At 55.8% G+C, this 25,420-nt stretch overlaps 1 protein-coding gene across 1 annotated transcript; it reads left to right on the top strand.

The window, feature by feature from the left end:
• Positions 1-9,664: 9,664 nt before the first annotated feature.
• NADK (NAD kinase) lies at positions 9,665-23,966 on the top strand. The gene is made up of 12 exons (XM_087820060.1): positions 9,665-10,009; positions 13,263-13,478; positions 15,075-15,158; positions 18,645-18,877; positions 19,003-19,122; positions 19,208-19,293; positions 19,789-19,891; positions 20,389-20,540; positions 20,743-20,842; positions 20,939-21,096; positions 21,551-21,633; positions 22,122-23,966. Exons 2-12 carry the CDS (start codon positions 13,300-13,302, stop codon positions 22,273-22,275), a joined length of 1,452 nt encoding a protein of 483 aa, XP_087676186.1. The 5' UTR covers positions 9,665-10,009; positions 13,263-13,299; the 3' UTR covers positions 22,276-23,966.
• Positions 23,967-25,420: the final 1,454 nt, after the last annotated feature.

Raw genomic sequence — 25,420 nt, 5'->3', positions numbered from 1 at the left:
CAGCCCTGGCGGGGCTGGGTGTGAGCTCCAGGCCTCTGAATCCCTGGGGTGGCCTTTGGGCCTGGAGAGGGGGGTGCAGCCATTTTTTCTTTTTTAAAAAACATGTTTTTACTGATCTTAGAGAGAGAAACAATGACCGGCTGCCTCCTGCAGGCTCCCCACTGGGGATCTAGCCCACAACCTGGGCATGTGCCCCGACGGGGAATCGACGTGGAGACCTCTTGGTGCACTGGCTGGTGCTCAACCAACTGAGCCACACCGGCCAGGCCGCACCATTTTCTCATCTCTGAAGCAGCTCTCCCGCCAGATGTCTCAGGTCCAGGGTGGACAGAGGGTTACTGTGGTTACAGACACCCATGTGTACACGTTCCCTTTAGAGAAGGGCACACAGGAAGGGTGCCTGCTATGTCACCTTGGCTAGTGACACTGGCCCGAACTCATGCCTCGGTGCCTTCTCTGAACACTGTCCTGCTCTAGAAGGTCCTTGGGAGGCCAGGCCCAGTGCCTGGCCATAGCACCTGCTAGGTTAAGCATGATTATTATTTTTTTTAATGCTCACCCGAGGATATTTTTTCCACTGCTTTTCAGAGAGTGGAAAGGAGAGAGAGAGGAACATCGATGTGAGAGAGACACATCGGTTGATTGCCTCGCAATAATGCACTGACCAGGGTTGGGGATTGAGCCTGCAGACGAGGTATGTGCCCTTGGCCAAAATTGAACCCGGGACCCTTCAGTCTGAGGGCTGACGCTAACCACTGAGCAAAACTGGCCCGGGTATGCATTAGTATTATCATGTTAACGATTATATATCCAAAAATGCAACTCAAACAGAACTCCTGTGGCTGTGGCTGGCCGTCCCTTTGGGGAAGTGGTTGGGTTTCCAAAACAACCAGATGGGGAAGTTGCACAGCTTGAGAAATCCCCTCAAATTTTCCCCATTTTTGCCCCCCCCTTTCCACTCACCCTTGGTCACCCCACTGCCCAGTGGTCCCAGGACAGCAGCGAGACATGTCCTTTTCTGTGACCAGTGGTGTTCCAGGTCGATGGACACAGGACCAGGACTCCCAGCCAGAGAAGAGTGACAACAGCTGGTATGGAGGGCTGGGGAGACCTGGGGGCCAGGTTGCTGCAGAGGAGTGGGGTGCTCCATACTTAGGAGACCTCTGTGTAGAGAAGGAATGATGGCTGGCACTTGGGAGCCAAGCAGGCTACAAAGAACCCCACAATGCATTGCCTGGGCTCCTTTCCTGCAGTGACCCTGCAGCAGCTTATTCACGGACAGTCCCTGGCACACTGATGGGACACGACTCCTGAATGCACTAGTGGGTAACCCTCAATTCAGAAAGTCTTGGGAGAACCCACCCGTGCCTCCAGAAGGCAGCAGCTCCACCAGAAGCTACACGGTGGGCATTGCGGCCATGGCCCCTTCCTCCTCTCTGGGTACTCCAGTCTTGGGGCCGGGGGAGAACACTGTTGGCAGGTCACCTCGAGGGCCCCACTTAGACAGCAAGTCCAGAGCCCCTGAGGTCCTATGGTGTACAACGACCAACCAGGCTGCTTGGGTTGGGAGTGGCTCACTCCCAGCTATGCTGCCAGCCAAGGGGCACTCACACTGCGTTTTGGTTCCCAAAACGTGTTCTTTCTAAGAAGAGTCACACCTGATCGTCACGGGATCCTCGGTGGGACCAGTTACGCACAGGGGCCTGTAGTCAGCCTGCCTGGGCTTTGGTGGAGGGGAGTGCGGTGGGGAAGCGGATGGGGCAGGGGCGAGCAGACACAGGGGCTGCTCAAGCAGTAGAGTGAATAGGGACCAGGGATCATTCTCCTGTTACCAGACAGGGGACCTGCTTAGGGCCAGGCAGTAGTGTATGGGTCTTGACTTGGAGTAGGAGGAAAGATTTCACAGCACGGGTCCAGGTGATTATGTTTATTGAAACACCTTGCTGGCCGGCTATTCTGAACCAGAACTCGCCCACACGGCTTCTATGTCGTGACCGGTCAGCAAGGTGTTTAAAATTACTTAATGTAAGTGCAGACATGAGTTATCTCGTGACCAGTCATCAATGTTCGGACAGAGAAACATGTGTATGCTCGTGACCAGTCAGCAAGGTGTTTAAAATTACTTAAATTAACGTAAGCGCAGACACGAGTTGTCTCGTGACCAATTAGCAACATTCAGACACAGAAACACGTGTATGCTTGTGGCCTTGTGACCAGTCAGCAAGGTGTTTAAAATTAACATAAGTGCAGACACGAGTTTTCTCGTGACCAATTAGCAACGTTCAGACACAGAAACACGTGTATGCTCGTGGCCTCGTGACCAGTCAGCAAGGTGTTTAAAATAAATTAACATAAGTGCAGACACGAGTTTTCTCGTGACCAATTAGCAACGTTCAGACACAGAAACACGTGTATGCTCGTGGCCTCGTGACCAGTCAGCAAGGTGTTTAAAATAAATTAACATAAGTGCAGACACGAGTTTTCTCGTGACCAATTAGCAACGTTCAGACACAGAAACACGTGTATGCTCGTGGCCTCGTGACCAGTCAGCAAGGTGTTTAAAATAAATTAACATAAGTGCAGACGTGAGTTTTCTCGTGACCAATTAGCAACGTTCGGACACAAACACGTGTATGCTCGTGGCCTCGTGACCAGTCAGCAAGGTGTTTAAATTAACATAAGTGCAGACACGAGTTTTCTCGTGACCAATTAGCAACGTTCAGACACAAACACGTGTATGCTCGTGACCAGTCAGCAAGGTGTTTAAAATAAATTAACATAAGTGCAGACACGTGTTTTCTCGTGACCAATTAGCAACGTTCGGACACAAACACGTGTATGCTCGTGGCCTCGTGACCAGTCAGCAAGGTGTTTAAATTAACATAAGTGCAGACACGAGTTTTCTCGTGACCAATTAGCAACGTTCAGACACAGAAACACGTGTATGCTCATGGCCTCGTGACCAGTCAGCAAGGTGTTTAAAATTAAATTAACATAAGTGCAGACACGAGTTATCTCGTGACCAATTAGCAACGTTCGGACAAACACGTGTATGCTTGTGACCGCCTCACCAGTCAGCAAGGTGTTTAAAATTACTTAAATTACGTAAGTGCAGACACGAGTTATCTCATGACCAATTAGCAAGGTTTGGACACAGAAACACGTGCATGCTCGTGACCTCGTGACTGGCCAGCAAGGTGTTAAAGCCCGGATACAGCAAAACAAGTAAAGGACTTAGCATAGAAGCAGCAGCAGCACCTCCTAGACTGGGCTGCCTTTAGCTCACTAGAAACTCAGAAAAAGCCAGGCCTTGAAGACAGGTTCAGGGGGTCAGGCCAGGAAGAGCTGCTACTGCCCTACTGCTCCCCTGGTTGCAGGTCTCCTGGGGAACCCTCAGGTTTAGGAGATGCTGCTAGTGGGGGAAGAAGACGGAGGAGGGTAAGGCAGGGGTAAGCTCCCCGGAGGAGGAGGTCCTGCTCGCTGGGTCTTTCCTCTGGAGGGTTTTCACTCCTCTCTTGCAAGTGGGAGTCCTAGGGAAGGTCCAGGGGAGGGTTTCAGCAGAATGTCCAGCCTTCACTGGTGCGCTCCTTCAAGGTCATGGTCTCTGCTGGTTAGCTAGAGGCAGGGGAGGGGTCATGAGTCATCGCCGCTGGCCCCTTGCCCACCTGCTTTCCCTGCTTTTCTGGGCCTGGAGCTGAACTAGACTGGGGCCGAGACGTCATCCCCAGGGAGGGGACCCTGCTGCGGCTGGCGGTGAGTCACTCGGCCCCTGCCTCAGTTCCCATCCCACCCGCCAGGGGGCTGTCCCCGCTTCTCGCCGCCCCGCCCGCTCCGGACAGTGAGGGCCGCCCGCGGGCCCTGGACCCCGCACCACGTGCACGGCGGGGGCGGGGCCGGGCGCCGAGGGGCGCATGCGCGGGGCGGGGCGCGCGTGCGCACTGGCGGCGCGGCGGCATTGCTGCTCGGCGGGCGGGCGCCGGGGTCCCGGCGGCCATGGGGCGGGGGGCGGCCGCGGCGCCCGGTTAGCGACCACGAGCGGCGGGGCGGCGGAGTCCGCGGGCGCAGCCGGGCGAGGGGACGGCCTCGCAGGCGCCCGCGGCAGCGAGCGGTGAGTGCGCGCCGCCCCTCAGCTGGGCCGCCGCCGGGGTCGCGGGGCTGGGGGGCCGGGGCGGGGGGTGTGGACGCCCAGGCCTGACAGGGGCGACCCCCCCGGGCGCAGGCCCCGGCCCCCGACGCTGCTGGCGGCCTCCCGGAGCGCGCTGGGCGGGCCGCGTAGGGTCCGGGCCGCGGGCCTGCCCCGGAATCGCCAGCTCCGTCCCCGGGCCGCGCCGTCTGACTCGCAGGCTCGGCGCCCTCGGGCCGGACGGGCAGCTGCCCTCCTGTGTCTCGCTGCCCGACGGCCTTCGGGGGTCCCTTCCCCGGAATCCGCCCCTACCCGGGCCTTGCTGACCTCTGCCCCCTCCCCGCCCCTACCCGGGCCTCGCTGACCTCTGCCCCCTCCCCGCCCCTACCCGGGCCTCGCTGACCTCTGCCCCCTCCCTGCCCCTACCCGGGCCTCGCTGACCTCTGCCCCCTCCCCGCCCCCACCCCCACCCGGGGCCTGGCTGATCTCTGTTCCTGGCTCCTACCTAGGCCTTGCTGACCTTTGACCTGCCCCCACCCTTAGCCGTGCTGACCTCTGATCCGGGTCTCTCCCCGAGGCCTGTCCTCGTTGCTACCCAGGGAGGAGCTAGTGGGCACAGTGTCTGGCGGGCAGGGCAGGTGCCTCGGCTGCACTTGGAGGCTGGCCAGGGAGATGGCTCTGGTCTGTCGTCTTTGAACTTTGCCGGTGGGTTTCTGTTGCCAGCGCGCAGCCAGGAGTCAGCCGCAAGCCCTGACGGAGGGGTTCCCCAGCCAGCCCAGCACCATTCTTAGGGAGCCTAGGTGGCTGACAAGTAGGAGGGGACCGTGCTCCTGTTGGAGCCGGTCTTGAGTGTAGCCTTTGAGGCAGGTAGGTGTGACCTGCAGGCCGAGGGGCGGGGTTTGTTACAGGAGTGTGCGGCCTGTGGGTCTTGATTACCTGGAGTCGCAGCTTCCCTGTGGGCCCCACAGGTACAGCACTTAGAGGGACCCCCGAGGGAGGGTGCGGGGCTGCCTGCTGGGGCGTCACTTCCATCCCGCCGACACCTGTTGAGGGCAGGACTAGTGCAGTCAGGTAGTAACTGGTGGTGGTGACTTTCCACTTGTACTGCCTCCCTGACCCACCTTGCCTCAGTCTGAGTGTCATGCATCACCACAGGCAGATACAGAAACCGGGTGAAGGGGGCCCTGAAGGTCTGCGAGGGTCCCGGTGCAGCAGGACCAGGCGGGTGAGGCCTGGCTGTGCAGATCTGTGTCCTCACCTGTGCCAGGAGCGGTGCCACCCTCTCTCCACAGAGCCCCCTTCAGAGCTCTGATCCTGGAAGGTGTGGGTTGAAGGTCAGGCCCTTGCTTCACGTGAACATAGTACTTTCGGAAAGGTCTTTGAGTGCCCAGTCACCCCACCCAGCCTTGCAGCCTTGGACGTTGTTAGTTATTGGGGGGGAGAAAAGACAAGTTAACAGGGACTTTTTCCCCCCAACTCTGTACTGAGGTTGAACAGTTGCCAATTTCTGTGACCAAATAAACTTTCCTTTTTCATTGTTTCGACAAATACCCATGGAAAGCTCACACTGGAATCATGATTTAGCTTCCCGTGTGTGCACATGTGTGTGACTTGTTAAATTTCTTACACATTTACTCACTGGCACCCCAGTGTGTTACTGTGCTCCACCACACAGGCGTCGTTTGTTAAAATTAAGTTTGCGCTGTCAGGAACCTGAAGGAACTTGGATTGGGTTAGAATTTCATCATCTTAGAACAGTTAACACACCAAACAGACTTGAATTAAATGTGAGTCCAAATTCACCATTGTAAAAAATACCGTTGAGATTAACTTGAATTTTAAAATACTTAACGTGGTCACTTCATAAGTTTTTTTTCTGCCTGGTCATCAAATAAGCCTTTGCAAGTAAATGTTAACAGCTTCTAGGTAACGTGTAATAGACGGTTTTTAAGTACACTTGCATTTTGTGGTTTTGACTGGTTTACCTTTTTTTTTAATCCTCACCTGAGGATGTTTTTCCCATTGCTTTTCAGAGGGGAAGGAAAGAGGGAGGGACGGAGGGAGATGTGAGAGAGAGACATCCATTGGTTGCCTCTTGAATGCCCCCCTCCCCCACGATCGAGCCTGCAACCGAGGTACACACCCTTGGCCAGAATTAAGCAGGGACCCTTCAGTCCGTGGGCAAACGCTCTAACCACTGAGCCAAACTGGCTAGGGCAACCTTTTATTTAAATAACTATTTTGAGATACTTAGGCTCCCAGGAAGTTGTAAAGATGTACAGGGAGAGGCCCTGTGCCCTCCCCAGCCTCCCAGTGTTGTCTCGCATATCAATTGCACAGTAATATGAAACCAGGACGTCAGCATTGGAAAAATGTGTGAACTACACCACACTCTCTTCAGGTGTCACCAGTTTTACCTTAGTGTTACCTGTGTTTACATTTGTGACTGATCATTGCACCTGGAAATCCCTGGTGAACTCCCTTTACAGCCACCCCAGGCCCATTTGCTCACTCATCTGTCTCCCCCCCCCAATTGTGCAGTTGGGTCCTTCAGTCCGTGGGCTTTTGAGACTGGCCTTTGCACTTGGTGTGATGCCTCTGAGGTCCGTCTGGGCAGACCTAGGTATGTGCCCTGACAAGAAATCGAACCCGAAACCTTTTGTGTACTGGACATGTCAACCAAACTGCTAGGGCTGTGTGGGGTTGTATGTGGACATAGTTTTCCTGTGGGGTAGATGCGCAGGTGCAGTTGCTGGGCTGTCAGTTTTTATAAGGAACTGCCAAGTTGTTTTCCAGAAAACGGTGCTCTCACAGGCCCCGCCCCCACGCCCCTGTGGGGTGCTTCTCGGCACCCTTTAGCTTTCTCTTTTGTCAGTTCTGGTAGGTGTGTGGCGACATCTCCTTGTGGTGCTGACCTGCACTTCCTCATGGCGGTGGTACCTTTCAGACGCAGGCTGTCAGGCGGAGACACCTGGGTCTGGTCACCTCTTCTGTTTCCTAATTGGGTCGTGGTTTTTCGCTGTTCTGGGTGTTGTTTGCATACTCTAGACACCAGTCCTTTGTCGGCTGTCTAGTTTGCGAATGCTTTCTCCCACCCGTGGCTTGTTTTTCCCCCTCGAACAGGGCCTTCCACACAGCAAGTTTCTAGTTTGAGTCCAGTTTATCTGTTTTTTACCTTTTATGGACTGTGCTTTTTATATCCCGTATAAACAGTTCTCTTTAGCCCTGAGTCCCAAATAACTTCTGTTTTCTTACAGAAGTTTTGTAGTTTATGATTTATACTAAATATAGTTGATTTTGATCTATTTTGAGTTGACTTTTGTTTGAAGTTTAGGTTGAGGTTTGCTCTCACTTCTCCAGGACTATTTGTGGGAATGGTTATCTTTACTCCCTGAATTGCTGTGCACCTTTGGCAGAAGTCAGCTGAGCACATTTGTGTGGATCTGTCTCTGGGTTCTGTTCCTGGGTCTGTGGATCTGCCTGCCTTCCACCAAATGCCACGGCCTTGGTTGTCCAGTTAGTAAGTCAAGATTTCTTTTTTTTGGACTTTTAGAGGAAGGGAGAGGGAGAGGGAGAAAGAGAAACATGATGTGAGAGTGAAACATTGATTGGCTGCCTCCTGCACGCTCCCTACCGGGGATTTTAAAAAATATTCTTATTGATTTCGAAGAGGAAGGGAGAGAGAGAAACATTAATGATGGAAATCATGGATTGGCTGCCTCCTGCACGCCCCCTACTGGGGATTGAGCCCACAACCCGGGCATGTGCTCTGACCCCAGAATCAAACCCCGATCACCTGGATCCTAGGTCAACGTTCACCCGCTGAGCCACACCCAGCTGGGCTCCTTTGTTTTTATAGTGGTGGTAGCTATTCTAGTGCCTTTACTTTCTGTACAAGTTTTAGAGGCTTGTCTATTTCTACAAGATAGTCTTGTCTGGGTTTTATAGAGATTGAGTTCATCCAATGCTTTTAGTTCGGTCTTCTGTTCTTCCTGTCGCACTGGCTAGGACTTCTGTGTTGTGCTCTGTTGGGTGGAAGTTAGCGCAGGCATCAGCCTTGCTCCCAGTGTCAGGAAAGCATTCACCTGTTCAGTAAGTAGGGTGTCATCTCTACGTTCTGCAGATGTTCTTGATCGAGTTCAGGATGTCCTGCCCTATCCTCGCCTGAGGATTTTGATCACAAGTGGGTAGAGTTTTGTGCATCAGTTGGTATAATCACGTATTTTCTCTTCTTGCCGTGCTGGTGTGGATTGAGCCAGACTTGCATCCCCAGAACAATCCCGTTGGTTATCAGTTTACCCTTTTTAAACATATGTTGTGTTAGAGTCAAGGCTACTTTGTGTAGCACAAAATACTGCAGTAGAAGCTGAGGCAGTGTCGCCTGTGTGCTGAGCTGCAGCAGTTGTGTTCTGGCTCTTGCCCGGGGCCACTGCAGCCGCTGTTGGGAGGTGCTCCTGGCCTCCTCCCTGTCCAGCTGGGAGACCCCTGCATTGCATATTGGGTGCAGGCCGTGGGGTGGGTGGTCGACATTTGTGCATACAAGGGAGCCCTCAGTACTACGTGCATGCTAGGTGTTTGCGTGACTTCTTAGCTAATAAACAGGAGTTAAACTTGGAGCTCTGGTTATAGACACTTACCTCCCCTCAGCCATTTAAATGAGAACATTATGTCGAATGAATTATTCGTGTGAATTTCACCTATAACAGCAAACAAAATACATAAAAATCTGATGGTTATAAAGTTAGTGTTTTGAAAGTGTCGGCATCATGGGTTTAATTCCTTCTTGTCTCAGGGTTAGGGTAACCTCCCAGGTAGTTACTTCCGTACCTTCTTGGAGTGATAGTGTTTTTCCCATCCTTCTAGGATTACAGCCTCACCACCCCACTCAGGCTGCAGGTTCCTTGTGATGATGACACTTAGGACCAGAGTGTCCCTGAGTGTGCGTGCTGTGGAGACCCACGCAGAGTAGTCTCCATTACTAGTTTATCAGCATTATTCCCGAGCTTCTCCGACCTCAGTGGGACTTTCTTGCGTGTGGGTTTCAGCTTTTGCAGTCTGGTGCAGTGTCCTGCGTGTGTTCCTCAGCGTCTGTTTCCATAGGTCCGGGAACTGGGTCCTCCGGGTCCTCTCTTCTCCCAGGATCCATGGGCCTCCCTGCTCTGTCTACTGTGGTTGTGAGCAGGGGCCCAGGAGTGTTGGCCCAGATGCCAGCTGTGTCCTAGCTATGTGACCCTGGGCTTCAATCTCCTAGATACCATCCCACAGGGCCCTGTGGGGGAGTGGGGGCAGGGTGCAAGCCCACAGGGGGTGCTGCTTTTGCTGTGTGCTGCTGCTCAGCCGCCCTAGTCTAGGGTGAGGTCGCCTGTTTCCGGTCCCTGCTCCTGGTTCTTGCTCAGAAGGAGGGGAGGGGAGGGGAGGGGAGGGGAGCCCAGAAGTGAGGGCCCGGCCTGCCCTGGCATCTCTACCTGTTGAGTGGGAAGTAAACCTTTGCCATACTAGCTGGTTTGGCTCACTGGTTAAAGTGTCAGCCTGTGGGCTGAAGGGTCATGGGTTCGATTCCAGTCAAGGGTACATACCTCCGTTGCAGGCTTGATTTCTGGGCTGTTTGGGCACATGCGGGAGGCAACCAATCGATGTGTCTGTTTCTGAAAAGCAGTGGAAAACTCAGGTGAGGGTTAAAAAATATAGGACTAGAAAGTAAACATCTCTTCTGTTTGCCCTGTTTCTGTCACAGATGCTTTTCAAATGATTCATCAACTTTCCCTTCATGGACTCTCTTCTCAGACGTCATGGGTCCCAGTGTTCGTAATTGTTTCCTTTCTGAAGCCTGCGGGGCCAGTACAGAGCTCGCAGCACTGCCCGAGGCCTGGCCTCCCTGAACCGCAGGTCTGAGACTCAATTGTTGTCCTACTTGTGCCCTCACGTTAGTAGGGTAGGGCAGCCTCAAGGCCTCTGGGTGACAGACAGCCCATAACTCATTTTTAAGTCTGTCTCCTTGGTGTGTGCCCACGTGGGAGAGCTGGCTCTCCTGGGTGCTGGCTGCCTGAGACCGTGGGAGGACTGGGTGGGTTAACTGCAGGGAGGCATCAGGGCCAATGCTCGGTGAAGGTGGCTGCTGTGTACTTTGAACAGTTTGTGTAATAAGGAAGTAAAGGGATCTATCTGGTTTCATGCACCAAGCCGGTTTGTCCTGGTGCCTGTCCAACATTGGCTATCGCTTTGGCCCCTCCCTGGCCGGTGGCCTGCCCTCCCTGCCAGTCCTGCATTTTGACTTCACACTCTGGCTTCCTCCCAGGCTCCTTTCCTGTCCCCTTCCTTTTGGCTCCTAAGTGGGGGTGTGCGCCAGGTTCAGTTCCTGAGTCTCCCCACCCGCACCACGTACTTCGCCGGTTCTCTTGCGTTCAGCCTTTCTAGTCGGGTGTCAGGTGGTGTCTGACTGTGGCTCTGATTGCACTTCCCCGGTGGCCGCTGGTGTTGGGCTGCTTTCCATCCAGGGTTCATCTTTGGGGAAGTTGCCAGAAGTTGGGGTCTTTACCTGTTTTTTAATAGGCCTGCTTGTTTTCTTACCGAGTTTTGAAAGTTCTTTACATATTCTGGGCGCAAGTCCTTTGTCACGTGCACGTTTAGCAAACACCTGTCATCTGCCGGTCGTACTTCCATTTTATAACAGTGAAGGGTAAAAGACTTAAACTGCAATGAAGCTCAGTTTCTTTTAGAGTTTGTGCTTTGGCAAAGGTTTTCCTATTTAAAAACCTTTGGCCACAGGTTTTCTCCAGTGTTTTCTTCTAGGAGTTGGTGGTTTTGACTCGGGTTCCCGCCTGCCTATGGTGTGAGGCCGCTCCATACTTCCCGACATGGCTTTCACGTTGCCCCGATGGTTCCAGAGAGGACAATCCTCTCCCATTGTCCCCTCGCACCTCTGTGGAAATCCATTGGCCACCTCTGTGGGTCTGTGTGTCCGTCTTGGGTCAGTGCCACACTCTGCTCACTGCCGCTGGACAACAGTGACAGCTTCAGGCGGTCAGTTCTACAGCTCCCTCTTCCCTCAGGCTCAGCTATTCTGGGTTCTTTGTTTCCACAGGGCCTTTAGGTCAGCTTGTTATTCCCTGCGGAAAGTCTGCTGAGGTCCAGTGTGCTGGACTTAGGTGGAATCTAGATAAGTGTAGGGAGAACTGAGATCTCAAGTGTCCTGCCCTTGGACTGAACACCAGTGCCTTTCCGTTTACTTGTCTTCTCTGACTTCTGCCAGCAACCTTTTGTCAGCATAGATTTTGGAACTTTTTATTGAAGCGTAACCGACAGACAACATTCTGTGAGTCCCAGGAGTGCCATACTTCAGGTAATTTGTGTATGTTCTTCACCTCACGTAGTCACAGGTGTTTGTTTTCTTGCGATAAGAACTTCAAATATGCGACAGTGTTAACCACAGTCCCCGCGCTGTGCGCTGCTGGCCCAGCCCGGGACCGACCTGTCTTAGCTGGAAGCAGGTCTCACGCCTCCTTTGTCAACTGCTGTATCCCTACGTGTTTTGTATTTTAATGCTGCTGACAGTGGTGTTTTTAAACTTCATCTGCTTACTGTTTGTTGCTGGTACGGAAACACCATTGGTCTATGTGTATCGAATTTGTCTCCTGCAACCTTGTTAACACTCATCTGTTGGTTGTAGTCACATTTCTGCATAGAAGATCGTGTCACCTGCGCGTGCACTTTGGCCTGTCCTACTGTGTCTCGTTTCATTTTCTTGCCTTTTGCATGTCCTCCTGCTGTGAGCCCCCAGGACCATGCTTTTGTAGGTGCAGGTTTTCATCAGCGCTTCATCCGTTTTGATGAAACCTCTGTTTCTCCAGCTTGGGAGGGTGTTGCCCCACTGGGGCAGTGGTGGTCTTCGGGATTCTGGAACACCTCATGCCTCTGGATCTGGGGGGCTCCTCAGGTGACTGAGGTGCATCCAGGGACCCCGTCACATTTGACCTTACTGTGGCGGCGAGGCTTGTCTGGAGCCCTAAATGTCCCCTCCCTCCTCTACACTCCATGTTCACCTCCCCCTAGGGCAGCTTGGCCTCTGGAGGACTCTGGAGGCTGTGTCTGCGAGAACACCATGTGTCCTCTTGTTCGTGGGACGTGGCTATGTGGCAGGTCACTTGCTGACCCCCCGGTGCCCTGTGGGGTTTTCCTCACCAAGGGGCTTGTCCTCTTCTGCTCCCCTGTTGGTTTCCTGAGAAGGACCCTTTCGGGGTCACTGCCTTGGCACTGTGGGAGGTCAGTGTGTGTTTTCTCTCATCAGTTGGGAATTTTCTTAGAAAATTGCTTTCTGATCCAAGTTTTCCAGTTAGCATGTTTCTTCTTTTAATCCCTCGGCGGGAACTGGTCTGTTCCTCCATTTTTCTGTGTATTGATTTCTTTCTGCCTCCCTCTTTACCACCTCTTCTGCCCTCATGAGGCTTATTTTACCCCTCTCCTAGCTTTCCTGAGTCTGTCTTAGCTCATTACTATTCCTTTTCAGGCATTGCAACAGCCAGCAGGGTGGCACGGGCTTCGGTTTCCTGTTGACACTGTTCCTTTCTTTCTCTGGAACGTGGCGTCTTGTCCACTCTGAGTACTAACTGGGTTAGAAGGCAGGCCCAGTGTTCCCAGAGGGTTTTTGTTTCTGCTCTGGTCCCTGGTCTTACTGTATTGCGGTTGGAAGATTAGGTTCTCTACCTTCACTCATTTTTGGAAATTGAAGCTTTCTTTGCAGTTTACACCAGTTTGGGTGAATTTTTTTGGCTCTCAATGGAAACAGCAGGTTCTGCTTGCAGGGCGTGGAGTCCAGTGTGTACCTGCCGCTGCTTTGGTTAGTTATATTTATTCAGCTCTTCTGGACTGAGAGGCACTTAAAACTGCACCTGATTGTTTCGATTAACCGCTGCACCTGCCTAACTTGTGAGAGAAAGGCCACCACTCGAGCTTGGTGGGTTTTCTTTGTGTTTTAGCTCCTCCTAGACTCATTAAAACTACAGGCAGGTGCTTGAGCTCTTAAGTGTCTTTGTGTGGAAACAGGCTGTTTTCAGAGCCTTCTCCCCAATGGAGCAGGTGTGTCTCTGTGGACAGATGTGACTTTACGCATATTCACTTACTTGCTTTACTTTATTAAATTAAGGGATCAGTGTTGTGACCGAAGCCCTGGTTCATCAGTGATGGAGATGGAGCCAGAGAAAGTCAACATGAGGAGGGGGCTGAGCACAGACGCGTCCGCCTACCGCTGTGCTGCGTGTCATGGGGATGAGGACCTGGTGCTGGGCCACCCCATCCGGGGCCGGACCAAGTCCCGCAGCCTGTCTGCCTCTCCTGCCCTGGCGAGCACCAAGGAGTTCAGGTATGAGGGCTCTCTCGGGGCTGTTGGTCCCTGCAGGAGGCTGTGGGCAGGCAGGCATGTCTTCTCTTACACATGCACATGCGTGTGTGGCGCTGCCCCAGCTCCTTCCACATGTGGACGTGGAGGTGTGTGGCCGCAGCTCTGAACCCTGCTGGGGCTGCAGGCAGCCCCAGGGTGCTTGGGCAAGTGTCCCCAGCCCCAGCCCGGCTGCGCTGCTCTTGCGTAAAACCTTGAGTAACAGCGCATAAACCTTGAGTAACAGCGTTCAGAGCCCGTGTGACCTGCTAGTGAGAGCACAGCGATGAACACCTGCCGACTCACTCTGGTTCCTGGAACAGTGACCACCCAGGGCTCCAGGGGAAGCTGCTAGAGCTGCCTGGCCTCTGAAGCCAGTTCACTTCTGCCAGGCAGGGGCTCCTGGGTGTGTCGCATGGTGGTGTCAGGTGAGGTGGAAGAGCCTACACCCTTCACTGTGTGCAGTGTGGGGACAGGTGCTGGCTTGGCAGTTTCTCCCAGTGGTGCCATCCTCCTGGGTCTCGTCAACTCTCTGCATCCAGGCGACAAGGTTCAGTGTGGCTCCCACAGCAGATTTTGGGTTTGGTTCTGGGGTTTCTACTGCAGAGGACAGGAACCTGGCGTGCTGGCAGCGGTCCAGGTACCTCTGCCTGTGGAGTCAGCGAGGGAGGAGGGAGCTGTCCTGTCGCAGAAATATCAGTTTAGACAAACCCCAGATCCAAGATTTGCCCCAAGGCCCGGGTGTGGCTTCCTGCCGGCCCTCAAGGACACTGAGGCTCAGCCTTTAACAGACACTGGGGACCCTCAGGGCCTCAGGGAGGGTGCAGAGTCTGCTGTATGTGTGTTGGGTTTGAAGATTCCGTGGAACATGAGATAGCAGTTAAAGCAAGTTTGCCAGCTCCCGGCGGCTGTCCTTGTGGCAGTTTTCTTTAGTGCAGAAAGGGCCTCTGGTTGTTGGAGGCTGGTGATATGTGTGGGGGTAACGCATCCTTCTGCCCTGCCCTGTTATTTGTCGTCCTTGCTGCCCTGGCAGGGGCTGGCACTAGACCTCCAAGGACAGGAGAGGAGGGCAACCGAGGGTGTCCCCAGGACATGCTGGCCACAGTGCTTTTTGTGTAGGTGATTTGATTGTGACTAAGTCACTTTCCAGTTATTGGAAAGTTGGGCCACTCAAGTAGCATCTTCTCTATTGACAATACAGCTCGGAGTGGGTGTCTGTTAGAACTTACTTAATCCAGGTTTACCTGGGGAGGGTTCTGAGACCCTGATTCCCAGGGGCAGACCCGACGAGGGTCCTTAGCCAGACTTGCTGGGAAGCCCTGCACGAATTCAGATTCCAAGCCTGTCCCTAAGGTCATGTCCCCTGTTCTGCGGTGGGTCCTTAAGGATTGTCTAGGTGTGTGAGTGGCTCTAATTGCTGTTGCTATGTGGACAGTGCGTGGCACTCAAGTTTGCTCTGCACACCAGGGCGGCCTCTGCTGGACCACACTGGACAAACGACGTCATTTGGAGGAAACATTTCTGAGTCTGACCGGTCCGCACTGTCTGCATGTGTATCACCTGCTATCTGTCTCTCCACAGGAGGACCCGCTCTCTGCACGGGCCCTGCCCAGTGACCACTTTTGGACCAAAGGCCTGCATGTTGCAGAACCCCCAGACCATCATGTGAGTGCACGGGGGATCTCCCTGCCAGGACGGGGCGGGGGGGGGGGGCACTCTGTTGTGGAAGGTTCTGGTGTGCAGAGTAAGTCGCTTAAGTGCAGGCTCCAGTGCCTTTGAGAACATGGGTGGGGTGTGTGCCCAGGTATGTTTTTGTGTGCTTGCTTTTTCCTCTAGTAAAAACTCCAGGAGGAAAAAGGCCGTGTTTCTTTCATACTCACATGTTTGATGGGTCAAATGTGTTTCTTCTTTAAGTCTTAAAATGTGAGACATTGGTTTTATTTTTTTAAATATCTTTATTGATGTCAGAGAGAGGAAAGGAGAGGGAGAGAGAAATATCAATGATGAGAGTCATTGATCAGCTGCTTCCTGCACGCCCCTGATTGGGGATTGAGCCCGCAACCCCGGGCATGTGCCCTGACTGGGAATCGAACTCCGATCGCCTCAACCACTGAGCCACGCCCGGCTGGGCAACATTGGCTTTTTTAAAGTCTGAGTGTACTTGTTGGAGATGGACCCCACCTCGCAGGTGCTGCTTTTACACTATCTGCCTTTGGCAGCAGCCTGAAAGGAGCTTGGCCTGGGTTGCCCTGAGTGGCCGGCTGGTGCCCCAGTGAGACACTATTTAAATACTAAGCATTTATGCCCATCAGAGTGGCTCAGCTGGTTGAGCATCACCCTGTGCTCTGTCCGAAAGGTTGCAGGTTTGATCCCCAGTCAGGGCACTTAAGGAAGGTGCCCCATCAACATTTCTCTCACCTTGAAATCCATCTCCCTCTCCCCCTCCCCCTTTCCCTCCCTCCCTCCCTCTCTTTTTCTCTCTCCCTCTTCCTGCCTCTAAGCATGTCCTTGGGTGAGGATTGAAATAAATGAACATCTAGCAGTTTGGGCGATTTCACTGGACTTGGGTAACTCGGACTCAGTCCAGCCTCTCACCTGGTGTTTGGTGGCCCTGGGGAGGAAGCTCTGTTAGTGTGCTCTGTGCGGTGACCTGGCTGTGTCAGCTTCTTATGGAAACACTGACATGACTTTTTGATACTGGTGCCCTCGACAGTAAAAAAAAAAAAAAAATCAGAATTCCATCTCAGCCTGCTACCTGTGGTGAGCTCAGCCCCCATCCGGGCTGCAGGGGAGGGGCCACCCGCTCTTGCGCCTTTTTTTTTTTTTTTTAAATATATATTGATTTCAGAGAGAGGAAAGGAGAGGGAGAGATAGGAACATCAATGATGAGAGAGTCATTGATCAAGCCTGCAACCCGGGCATGTGCCCTGACTGGGAATTGAACCCCGGTTGCCTGGATCCTAGGTCAGTGCTCAACCCCTGAGCCTTGGCCGGCTGGGCTTTTGTGCTTCTGTCACTAACCCACCTGAGGGTCTTTGCTTCCCCACCCCTCACACCTCCCCCCATCCTTTGATCAGCCTGGGGCCTGGGGACTGCCTGTGCTGCCACCTCCAGGCCACCTGCGGAACTGCTGTGAAAACCGAAGGACGGGCCTCACCCAGTGAGAGGAATGCCTGCTTCTTGCAGATGCTGAGGCTGGTGCCCTGGGTAGCCCTATGGCAATAGTGCCTCTGCCTGCCTGCTGGCTGCTATCTGGCTCTCTAGTTACTGGGTTTTGATCCCGCCTTTGCTCCCCCATCCTGCCCATCGTGGAATCCTCATTGTCCCTCTGGCGCCCCCACAGTCCACTGCCAACACATGGGTGCCCTGGCCCACTCTGGTGCCCTCAAACCCAGAGCCCCACTGCCTGCCACTGCTCCAAGCCCTGCCTCGTGGCCAGCTCCCACCCTGCCCTCTGCCTGCGCCTTCCCATTGCTTCTGGCCCCAGACTGGTGCTACTGTGGCCTTTCGCTAGCTGCCGTTTTCTTGGTCTGGGCAGAGCTGCTCTGTCACCCATGTTCCTGTGTCAGAGCCACCCTGAGGGCCTTGATTAGCTGTCACTCATGTCCAGCCCAGCGCACAGTCACTGTCCTTGTGTTTTGGCTCATGAGCCTCAAGTCAGGGTCTAGGCCAGCATCTGAGCTGCTCCCCGGGGTCAGGTGGGGTTGTTCGGGGGGGTGCCCCGGGCAGAGGGGCAGGTGCCCTAGAAGTGTCCTAGGGCTGTGGGTGGGGTTAAAGAGGGAGCAGTTTTCTCTGGCCTGCTGGCCCTGTGCCTGCACTGTCTGGCGGGGCTGTCATCTCTCATGAAGGGAGAAGGACTCCCTTTCTTTACCTGTCCCCCAGCCCCATAGCTGGGTGGGCAGGGCTTCACCTGCACAGCCCTGACTCTCCCTGATAGTCAGAAGTAAGGTCCAGGAACCGAGTTGACATGGAACTTCGCTTCCTGCTGTGTCGTCTGAGCCTTCACTGGGAGTGTGGTGCACTTCCTCTTAGGGTTAAACATGTGGATTTGCCAACAGCTGCTAGGCTGCCGGCCTCCTGCTTTCCCACCTGGCACCCACAGTCGTGTGCCAGGGAAGGGTCCGCATCTTACTTTGCAGGTGATCCATTGGGAAGTTGAGTGACCAGTTGGCACCCAGACCCCTGCTGGGAGGGGCCTTTGTTTTCTGCCTCAGACTCCCACTGACTTGGGCAGAGAGTTGTAGGCTACCCACACTCCAAGGCCTGAAGCTAAGCAGAGGGTGTTTGGGGTGTGCCACCTGTTCACCTGACCCAGGTCTGAGAGCTCCTCCCACGGGGTCCAGACAGTTCCACCGCCCAGCTCAGATTCCTGTGCAGCTGGGACATGTCACTGCACCCAGAGTGCTTTGGGTGTCTGAGAGACCTGGCATCCTTCCCTGCCTGCAGGGAGGGGTTAGGGTGAGAGTTAGGGTTAGAGTACTGAGCAGGGTGCGCTGGCCTGGGCCTGTCCTGGAGCAGGTCTGAGTAATGTCTGCTCTGGAAGCTTTGTTTTCTGCCTCAGACTCCCACTGACTTGGGCAGAGAGTTGTAGGCTACCCCACACTCCAAGGCCTGAAGCTAAGCAGAGGGTGTTTGGGGTGTGCCACCTGTTCACCTGACCCAGGTCTGAGAGCTCCTCCCACGGGGTCCAGACAGTTCCACCGCCCAGCTCAGATTCCTGTGCAGCTGGGACATGTCACTGCACCCAGAGTGCTTTGGGTGTCTGAGAGACCTGGCATCCTTCCCTGCCTGCAGGGAGGGGTTAGGGTGAGAGTTAGGGTTAGAGTACTGAGCAGAGTGCACTGGCCTGGGCCTGTCCTGGAACAGGTCTGAGTAATGTCTGCTCTGGAAGCTGTGAGAGTTGTTAGGGACTAAGTAAGCGTGTGAGAGCAGGAACCACGATGGTGAGCAGTGGGCGCATCAGGCAGCAAGAGGACCTTCCACGTGGAACAAGCAGCTGGAACGGGGGAGGCTGGCCACTTGGGGCTTGGCTGGCATGGCCACGGGGTGCAGTGGGTCTGGAGAAGCGAGGCCTGTGCAGGACTAGGCAGATAGGCCATTGAGGATGCCTGCGCTGGGCCTGTCTTAGCATGAGTTCCTCTCCCCTCAAAGGCACATCCAGGACCCTGCCAGCCAGCGGTTGACGTGGAACAAGTCCCCAAAGAGTGTGCTCGTCATCAAGAAGATCCGGGACGCCAGCCTGCTGCAGCCCTTCAAGGAGCTCTGCATGTACCTGATGGAGGTGACAGGCGGGGCAACCCCAGAACTCCCCTACGTCTCCCACCCCCTCCATCCGTGCCAGCAGGGTCCCATCGCGGGTGTCACGGGGACACAGGTGGCTGCCTGCCTGCCTGCTTGCTGTATTCAGGACTTGTGCCACGTGGTGGCCAGTGTCTGAGCAGCCGAGACTCAGGAACTGGTTCCCCAGAGTGCTGGCAGTGGCGGAGGCCTCTGCGTGGGGTTGACACAGCCGTCTGTCCCCAGATGAACATGATCGTGTATGTGGAGAAGAAGGTTCTGGAAGATCCGGCTGTTGTGGGCGACGGTGGCTTCGGGCCAGTGAAGAAGAGGTTCTGCACCTTCAGAGAAGGCAAGTGCCTGTGCCTGTGGGAGTGTCCGGCCCTCTTGCTGGTGCCCATCACGTGTGGGTGACGGTGTCTCTCTCTGCCTTCCAGACTATGACGACATTTCCAACCAGATCGACTTCATCATCTGCCTGGGGGGGGATGGAACCCTGCTCTACGCCTCCTCACTCTTCCAGGTGAGCCTCCCACGTGCACGGTCTGTGCGCAGTTTCTGCCTCAGGCTGAGCAGTTGTCCAGTGTCCTTGCTTTGACACAGACACAGGTTTGCACATGGGCCAGGTGCTGCGCCTGCTCGGTCTGGGGCTCTGAGCTGGGGGAAAAGACAGTAGCCACAGGCTGATGCTCCAAGGGCGTGGTGGGGGAACCCTGGGAGGCACCAGAGGGTGGGGGTCTGCACAGGAGCCCAGTGGGTTGTCCCGAGTCCTGAGCCCACCCTCACTCCTGCACCGCCCCAACCAGGGGCATCCATCTGAAGGTCAGGTGCGGAGGCCGCTGGAGAGGGCCTGGAAGTGGGCAGGGCTGTCCTCACTACCACCCCTGACCTTGCTGACCTCTGGTTACTTCATTTCAGCCCAGCCCCACCACCCTTGCCAGACAATGACCTTGGGGTGCGTGTGGTCGGGTGGCATGGGTGGACTGGCTGCTAAGTGACCCACCTCCTCGGCTCACAGGGCAGCGTGCCTCCTGTCATGGCATTCCACCTGGGCTCCTTGGGCTTCCTGACCCCTTTCAACTTTGAGAACTTTCAGACCCAAGTTACTCAGGTGATACAGGGTGAGTCAGAATGTTCTGGAGCCCACAGCTCTGAGCCCGGCCTTGGCTTCTCCTTTAGCTCTGGATTTTTAAGGATGTGCACAGCAACAGTTAGTATTTCAAGGTTCAGAGATTCCCTGCCCTTTATTGAGTTTATTGGTGACATTGGTTAATAAAATCATATAGGTTTCAGGTACACAATTCCACAGCACATCATCTCTACACTGTATTGTGTGTGCACCACCCCAAGTCCAGTTTCCGTCTATCACCATTTATCCCCCATACCTTCCTCCACCTCTCTTAGCTCCAAGATTCAGAGACTTCTATATTTTGATTGGTTGAGACAATTTTCCTAACATTGAGAAGTCTGAGCAGGGCCCAGGTCGAGGACACTGTGTTGAGCGCAGTGGGTGGATTTTCACAGAAAACAAGAAGTGTGTTGCTCTCGATTTTGGGGTGGGGGTTGCTCAAGGGGAGGTCTCTGCTTCCCATTGGGTGTGACCAGCCCGGGTCCCCAGGGAACGCAGCCATTGTTCTGCGGAGCCGGCTGAAGGTCAAGGTGGTGAAGGAGCCCAGAGGGAAGATGTCCTTCCCCAACGGGGTCGGCGAGAACGGGGTGCTGGCCTCCGGCTGGGACGCAGAGGCCGAGAAGCAGGTCATGCAGTACCAGGTCTGTGGACATGTCCCTCGGCTGTTCCTCAGCTGTCTTACGGCCTCGAGGAGGGGTACAGGGTTGGGGGATTTTGGTTGGAACCCAAGGGGAGTTTCCTCCCTCAGGATCTTCCAGAGAGCCCAGGTGCCTGGGGGGCAGACCCACCTAGGAGGCACCGCTCAGCCCCCTCAGTGCTTGGTGGCCTCACTGCCCCCCCCAGGTCTTGAACGAAGTGGTGATTGACAGAGGCCCCTCCTCCTACCTGTCCAACGTGGATGTCTACCTAAATGGGCACCTCATCACCACAGTGCAGGGTGATGGTATGTGGGCGTCGGGTATGTCGTGGGCACTGTGGGAATTCCACATGGGGCCGGGGGAGGAGCACGTGGAGAGTGACCCTTTGGCCTGTCCCTCAGGTGTGATCGTCTCCACCCCGACGGGCAGCACTGCGTACGCGGCAGCAGCTGGGGCCTCCATGATCCACCCCAACGTGCCAGCCATCATGATCACGCCCATCTGCCCCCACTCACTGTCATTCCGGCCCATTGTGGTCCCTGCAGGAGTCGAGCTCAAGGTTAGAACTTGCTCCACCTTTTCCAGTTTGAGTCCTTGCCTGGGGCTCGTGGTGCTGACCACTTTATCTGCTCAAGGTGGCCTAGTCCCCCGGCATCCCCTGACTGTGACCCCATTTCTGCCAGGCTGTGGGCCCCACCTCATTCAGTGCCTGAAAGGTCCTCTCTCTCCCCCACCCTGTTCTCATCTCTGTCTGTTGGGCTCATGCTGCCAGGGGTATAGTTGGGAGGGAGCCGTGCTGAGAGCTGCGCCAGCCCCTCAGCCGTGCTCTCTATCCCCAAGGAGTGGGACCTGTCCACATTGTATGGGGGCAGGTGAGAAGTGACCCCTGGCATGTGGAGCTGAGCTCCATGAGCTGGAGCCAGATGCCTGGCCAGTGCCGCCCTCCAGGGCAGGGGTCTGAGTGCTCAGCTGTGCGCACGCACACACACCTCTCCCCCTCTTGATCCCTGCAGATCATGTTGTCACCAGAAGCCAGGAACACCGTGTGGGTGTCATTTGATGGACGAAAGAGGCAGGAGATCCGCCATGGAGACAGGTGGGTGGACCCTGGGCCGGAGCAAGGGGTGAGGTGGGTGGGTGCCTGCCTGCCTCCCTCCCTTATCCTCCTGCCAAGGGTGACACATGTGGGCCCTGTAGGCACAGCTTGTCACCAGGAGCCCAGAGGGTTCCCTGTGTCACATTGGGGGAACCTGTGCTGTTGCGCAGCTTGTCATGCACGTTGCTGCGATCTGTACCTGCGGTGGCAGATCTTGCTCCTCACTGGCTGCAGCTGTGCCCTTTCTCTGCACCCCCCCCATCCCCCCAGGATCTGGTCAGGGGAGTGGGCTGGGCTGAGTGGGTCAGTGGCTCTGTCCTGGGACGTAAAACTGCCAGTGGGGCCCTGGCTAGGCTGCGGAGCCAGGTCCAAAATGACTTCTTGCTGGGGAGGGTGGGCACCGCCTCGGGGAGGGTCCTGGCTGGGTTGGGCGGGTGGGTGCTGCTTGGCGGCAGTTCTCGGGCTCAGTGTGCGCCTTGTGTCCCCAGCATCAGCATCACTACCTCGTGCTACCCGCTCCCCTCCATCTGCGTCCGAGACCCTGTGAGCGACTGGTTCGAGAGCCTGGCCCAGTGCCTGCACTGGAACGTGCGCAAGCGGCAGGCGCACTTCACAGACGAGGAAGGGGAGGAGGAGGGCTAGCCGCGTGTGCTGCACGTGTTGTCCACAGTCACACCCCTGCCGGCATGAGACACCACGTCACTTCTGTCTGTAGCCAGAGCAGCAGCCTCAGAATCTGCCTTTGTCAGCCAGACTGGCCGTTTTTAACATTTTAAATCTGACCTTTTTCTGCATTTCTGAATGAGCCGAGCAAGCAGCGGCCGGTGAGTGCAACATGGCACCCGTGTTTTCTGTCAGGGCCCATCCCTGTCGAGCTGCACGGGCTCTTCTAGTTCCCTGTCAGGAAGCTCCACAAATCCGCCTTTCACATTGAGGGGATCAGAATGGATGGATCTATCCTTTGGTGTTGAAATAAATGTCTCAGCCAAAAGCCTGCTTTCCCCTGATCCTGCACCTTTCCCCAAACCTCAAGGGGAACCAAGTGGTGAGCACCTGGGAGGTGATTGCAGGCTGGTTCGTGGATGGGTTCTTTTCCTCCCCCCACCGTCTCTGGTCCTGTCTCCTACCCCCACTTTGGTGTAACAGGTGCCGCAGATCGTCACGCCTGGCCAGTGAGCCTGGTGGTGGCCGGGTGAGGTCAGCCCACACACATTCCTCTAGGATCAGAGCTGGCCCCCAGCCCCGAGGCAGAGTTGGCCTCTGTAGTGCTGATGCCCGGGTTCTGCTGTGCACACTGGGAAGACTGCTGGGGGAGGGCTCATACTGTGAAACAGCTTGTACTGCGTGCATGTCATCTGTCTAGTCCACCCAGCTGCTTGGGGGTAACTTGGTTACGAAGCCACGGTCCTTTGCAGGTGTCACAAGATTGGGACAGACGGGTTAGTGCCAAGATGGTGCTTTGTGCAGGTCCCGGGGTATAAGGACACCCTGTCATTCCAGCAGCCACCCCTCCCTCGCCAGCTGGCTGAGGTGTGTACAGGTACATGCACATGTTTCCACAGGACCCAAAGCCTGTGCAGTCCATGGTTGGAGCCAAGGCTGTTTGCACGTGGCTTTGGCTCCCTAGCCCAACAGGTGTCCAAGATCCGGGCTTGATTTGAGTAACTGGTTTATCTTTGAGGAGCATTTTCATCTTCGAGGTTGGGGAGAAGGGAAGGGCAGTGCATTGTCTTGCCCACTTGGAGGGAAACATGCCCCAATCTTGTGCTAATGAGGTGTCCAGGGCCACACGGCCCCCCTTGGCTGGGTCTCTATAAAGAGCTGGCTCTACAGCCGAGCACTGTCTCCACTCTTTGTGTGTGTTGATTGCTGTACCCACTTGTCCTTGCTTTGTGACCTCAGTGGTGCTTGGCACTTGGCCTGGTGCTGGACATGGAGGTGCTGGACATGGAGGTGGTCTCCCACTGCCACCTGCCCACCCATCTGGCAGGCAGGCCGGCCTCCTGTGGAGAGGGAGCCAGAGCCAAACCCAAACCCCCCGGCATTAGGTTCAGAGGAGTAGCATTTGGAACTTGGGCCACTTGTTTAGACAGAAATGCAAGTCCTGAAGCAGCACGACACTGAGATGATCCTGAAAGCTCTGGGTTTTTTTGAAGTAATTCTTAGTATTTCATGTTAATATCCTGAAAATTTATTAAATGTTGAAAGCCTTACTATTTTCAGATCTTTCAATAAACACTTGTTTAAAAAGTCGGATTAATAACTTTATTTGCTTTTTTGTAACCAACTCAAAGAGGCCAAGGGAGGTGGTCTGGGTCCGCCCTGCCCTCAGCACACCTGGGGGAGACTACGGGGTGGGTCCTGCTCAGGCAGCCCCCAGTGTCCCAGGGATCCTCACCCAGCTCCACCAGGCTGTTGGGGTTGGGGACGTGGGCTGGACCTTGGAGCACCTGCCTCCCTCCCCTTGGTGTGGGCAAAGCTTTGCCAGGATCAAAGTGGGCACTGCTGGCACACGGACACAGCACTGGGCTGGAGCCCAGGATCAATGAAATGGCCAGCCAGATGTGCCACTGGCCATTCTCAGGATAGTTAAGCAACAGCCCAAGGCCCTGGCTGTTCCTCTCAGGCCAGCCCTGGAGGTTAGCCTGCCTCCCTAGCCCCCAGTGTCACCACTGTACCTGTTAAGTCACAAGTTTTCGCTTCTGGGGGAGGCGCTTTTACACCCAGGCAGTGTGGGGTCCAGTTGCCCCCCTGCGCAGATGTCTCCGCAGCCTGAGGTGTCTGCTGTCCCCTCTGCCAGGGGACCTGGCCCAGCCCCATCTGAGGGAGGCAGATATGTATCTGTGGTCAGTGTGTAGGAGCACATGCGGTCTGCTGACCAAAGCAGGTCTGGGCAGGTGCCGGAATGCTTGCTGGTATCCAGGCCTTCGGGGACCCAGGCTGAGCCTCCAGCAGAGCACCCGCTTTGAGAGCAGGAGCCAGACCCAGCTGGCCCGAGTCTGGAGCAAGGGGGCTTGCTCCCAGGTGGGCATGAGCACTGCCTCCACGGTCACTCTTCACAAAGGCTGTTGACCTCCGACCTCTGGGCCGTGACCTTCCAGGCACAGGGAGCCCGTCACCGGGGGTGGGGCCACAGGGGCTCCCCCAGGCCCCGGACAAGCAGCCCCTCCTGATGACCGAGGAGGCATGTCTGCAAACGCCAGTCTCGGTCTCGCTCTGTCCGTACATGGTCCACGGCGCGCCCACCCTCCGGACAGCCCAGGTGAAGCCCAGGCCAGCTGTTCCCTGTGCCCAAGTGCCGGCATCGCTGCTGCGCACCGGGCCCTTACTAAGCGAAACGAGGGCGGACGACGCCCACAGCACCGGGCAGCGGCTCGGACGCCCCGCCGCTTGGAACGCGAGCTCTTTACTTCGGTTTTCCCTTTAATGCTTCCTGGCCGCTGGTCGCCTCGGGCACCGAGACCGTGGGGACAGACGCCACGGCGAGAGGGACCCCGCTGGGCCTGGCCCGCGGCCCCTCGGGCGTGGAGGCGGGAGCCCCGCGGGCTGGCCGGACCCCGCGGGCGGGCGGGCGGGCGGGCTGCGCCGTGGGGCGGGGACCACGGGCCCGGGCGCGGCGGGCAGCGCCGGGCGGAAGCGGACGGCGGCCGGCTTCCGGTGGGCCGCTTCCGGCCGGAAGAGCGCGCTCCCGCCGCGGGCCCCGCCCCCAGGCCTCGCCCGCAGTCCCTCCCGAGGCAGCGGCCGCCCCAGGGCCGCTCCGGCCGCGGACCCACCCGGGCCCTCGGCG

This window comes from Miniopterus natalensis, chromosome 9 (assembly GCF_054644295.1).
Source record: "Miniopterus natalensis isolate mMinNat1 chromosome 9, mMinNat1.hap1, whole genome shotgun sequence".
Classification (NCBI taxonomy): Eukaryota; Metazoa; Chordata; class Mammalia; order Chiroptera; family Miniopteridae; genus Miniopterus; species Miniopterus natalensis.
This window is presented reverse-complemented; position numbering and strand designations above follow the sequence as displayed.

Bases quoted from the DNA above. Each gene is read 5' to 3' on its own strand.
- NADK (XM_087820060.1), top strand. From the start codon at position 13,300: ATGGAGATGGAGCCAGAGAAAGTCAACATGAGGAGGGGGCTGAGCACA. The intron at 13,479-15,074 runs GTATGAGGGCTC...GTCTCTCCACAG, and splicing joins GCGAGCACCAAGGAGTTCAG to GAGGACCCGCTCTCTGCACG. The intron at 19,294-19,788 runs GTGAGCCTCCCA...CTCGGCTCACAG, and splicing joins ACGCCTCCTCACTCTTCCAG to GGCAGCGTGCCTCCTGTCAT.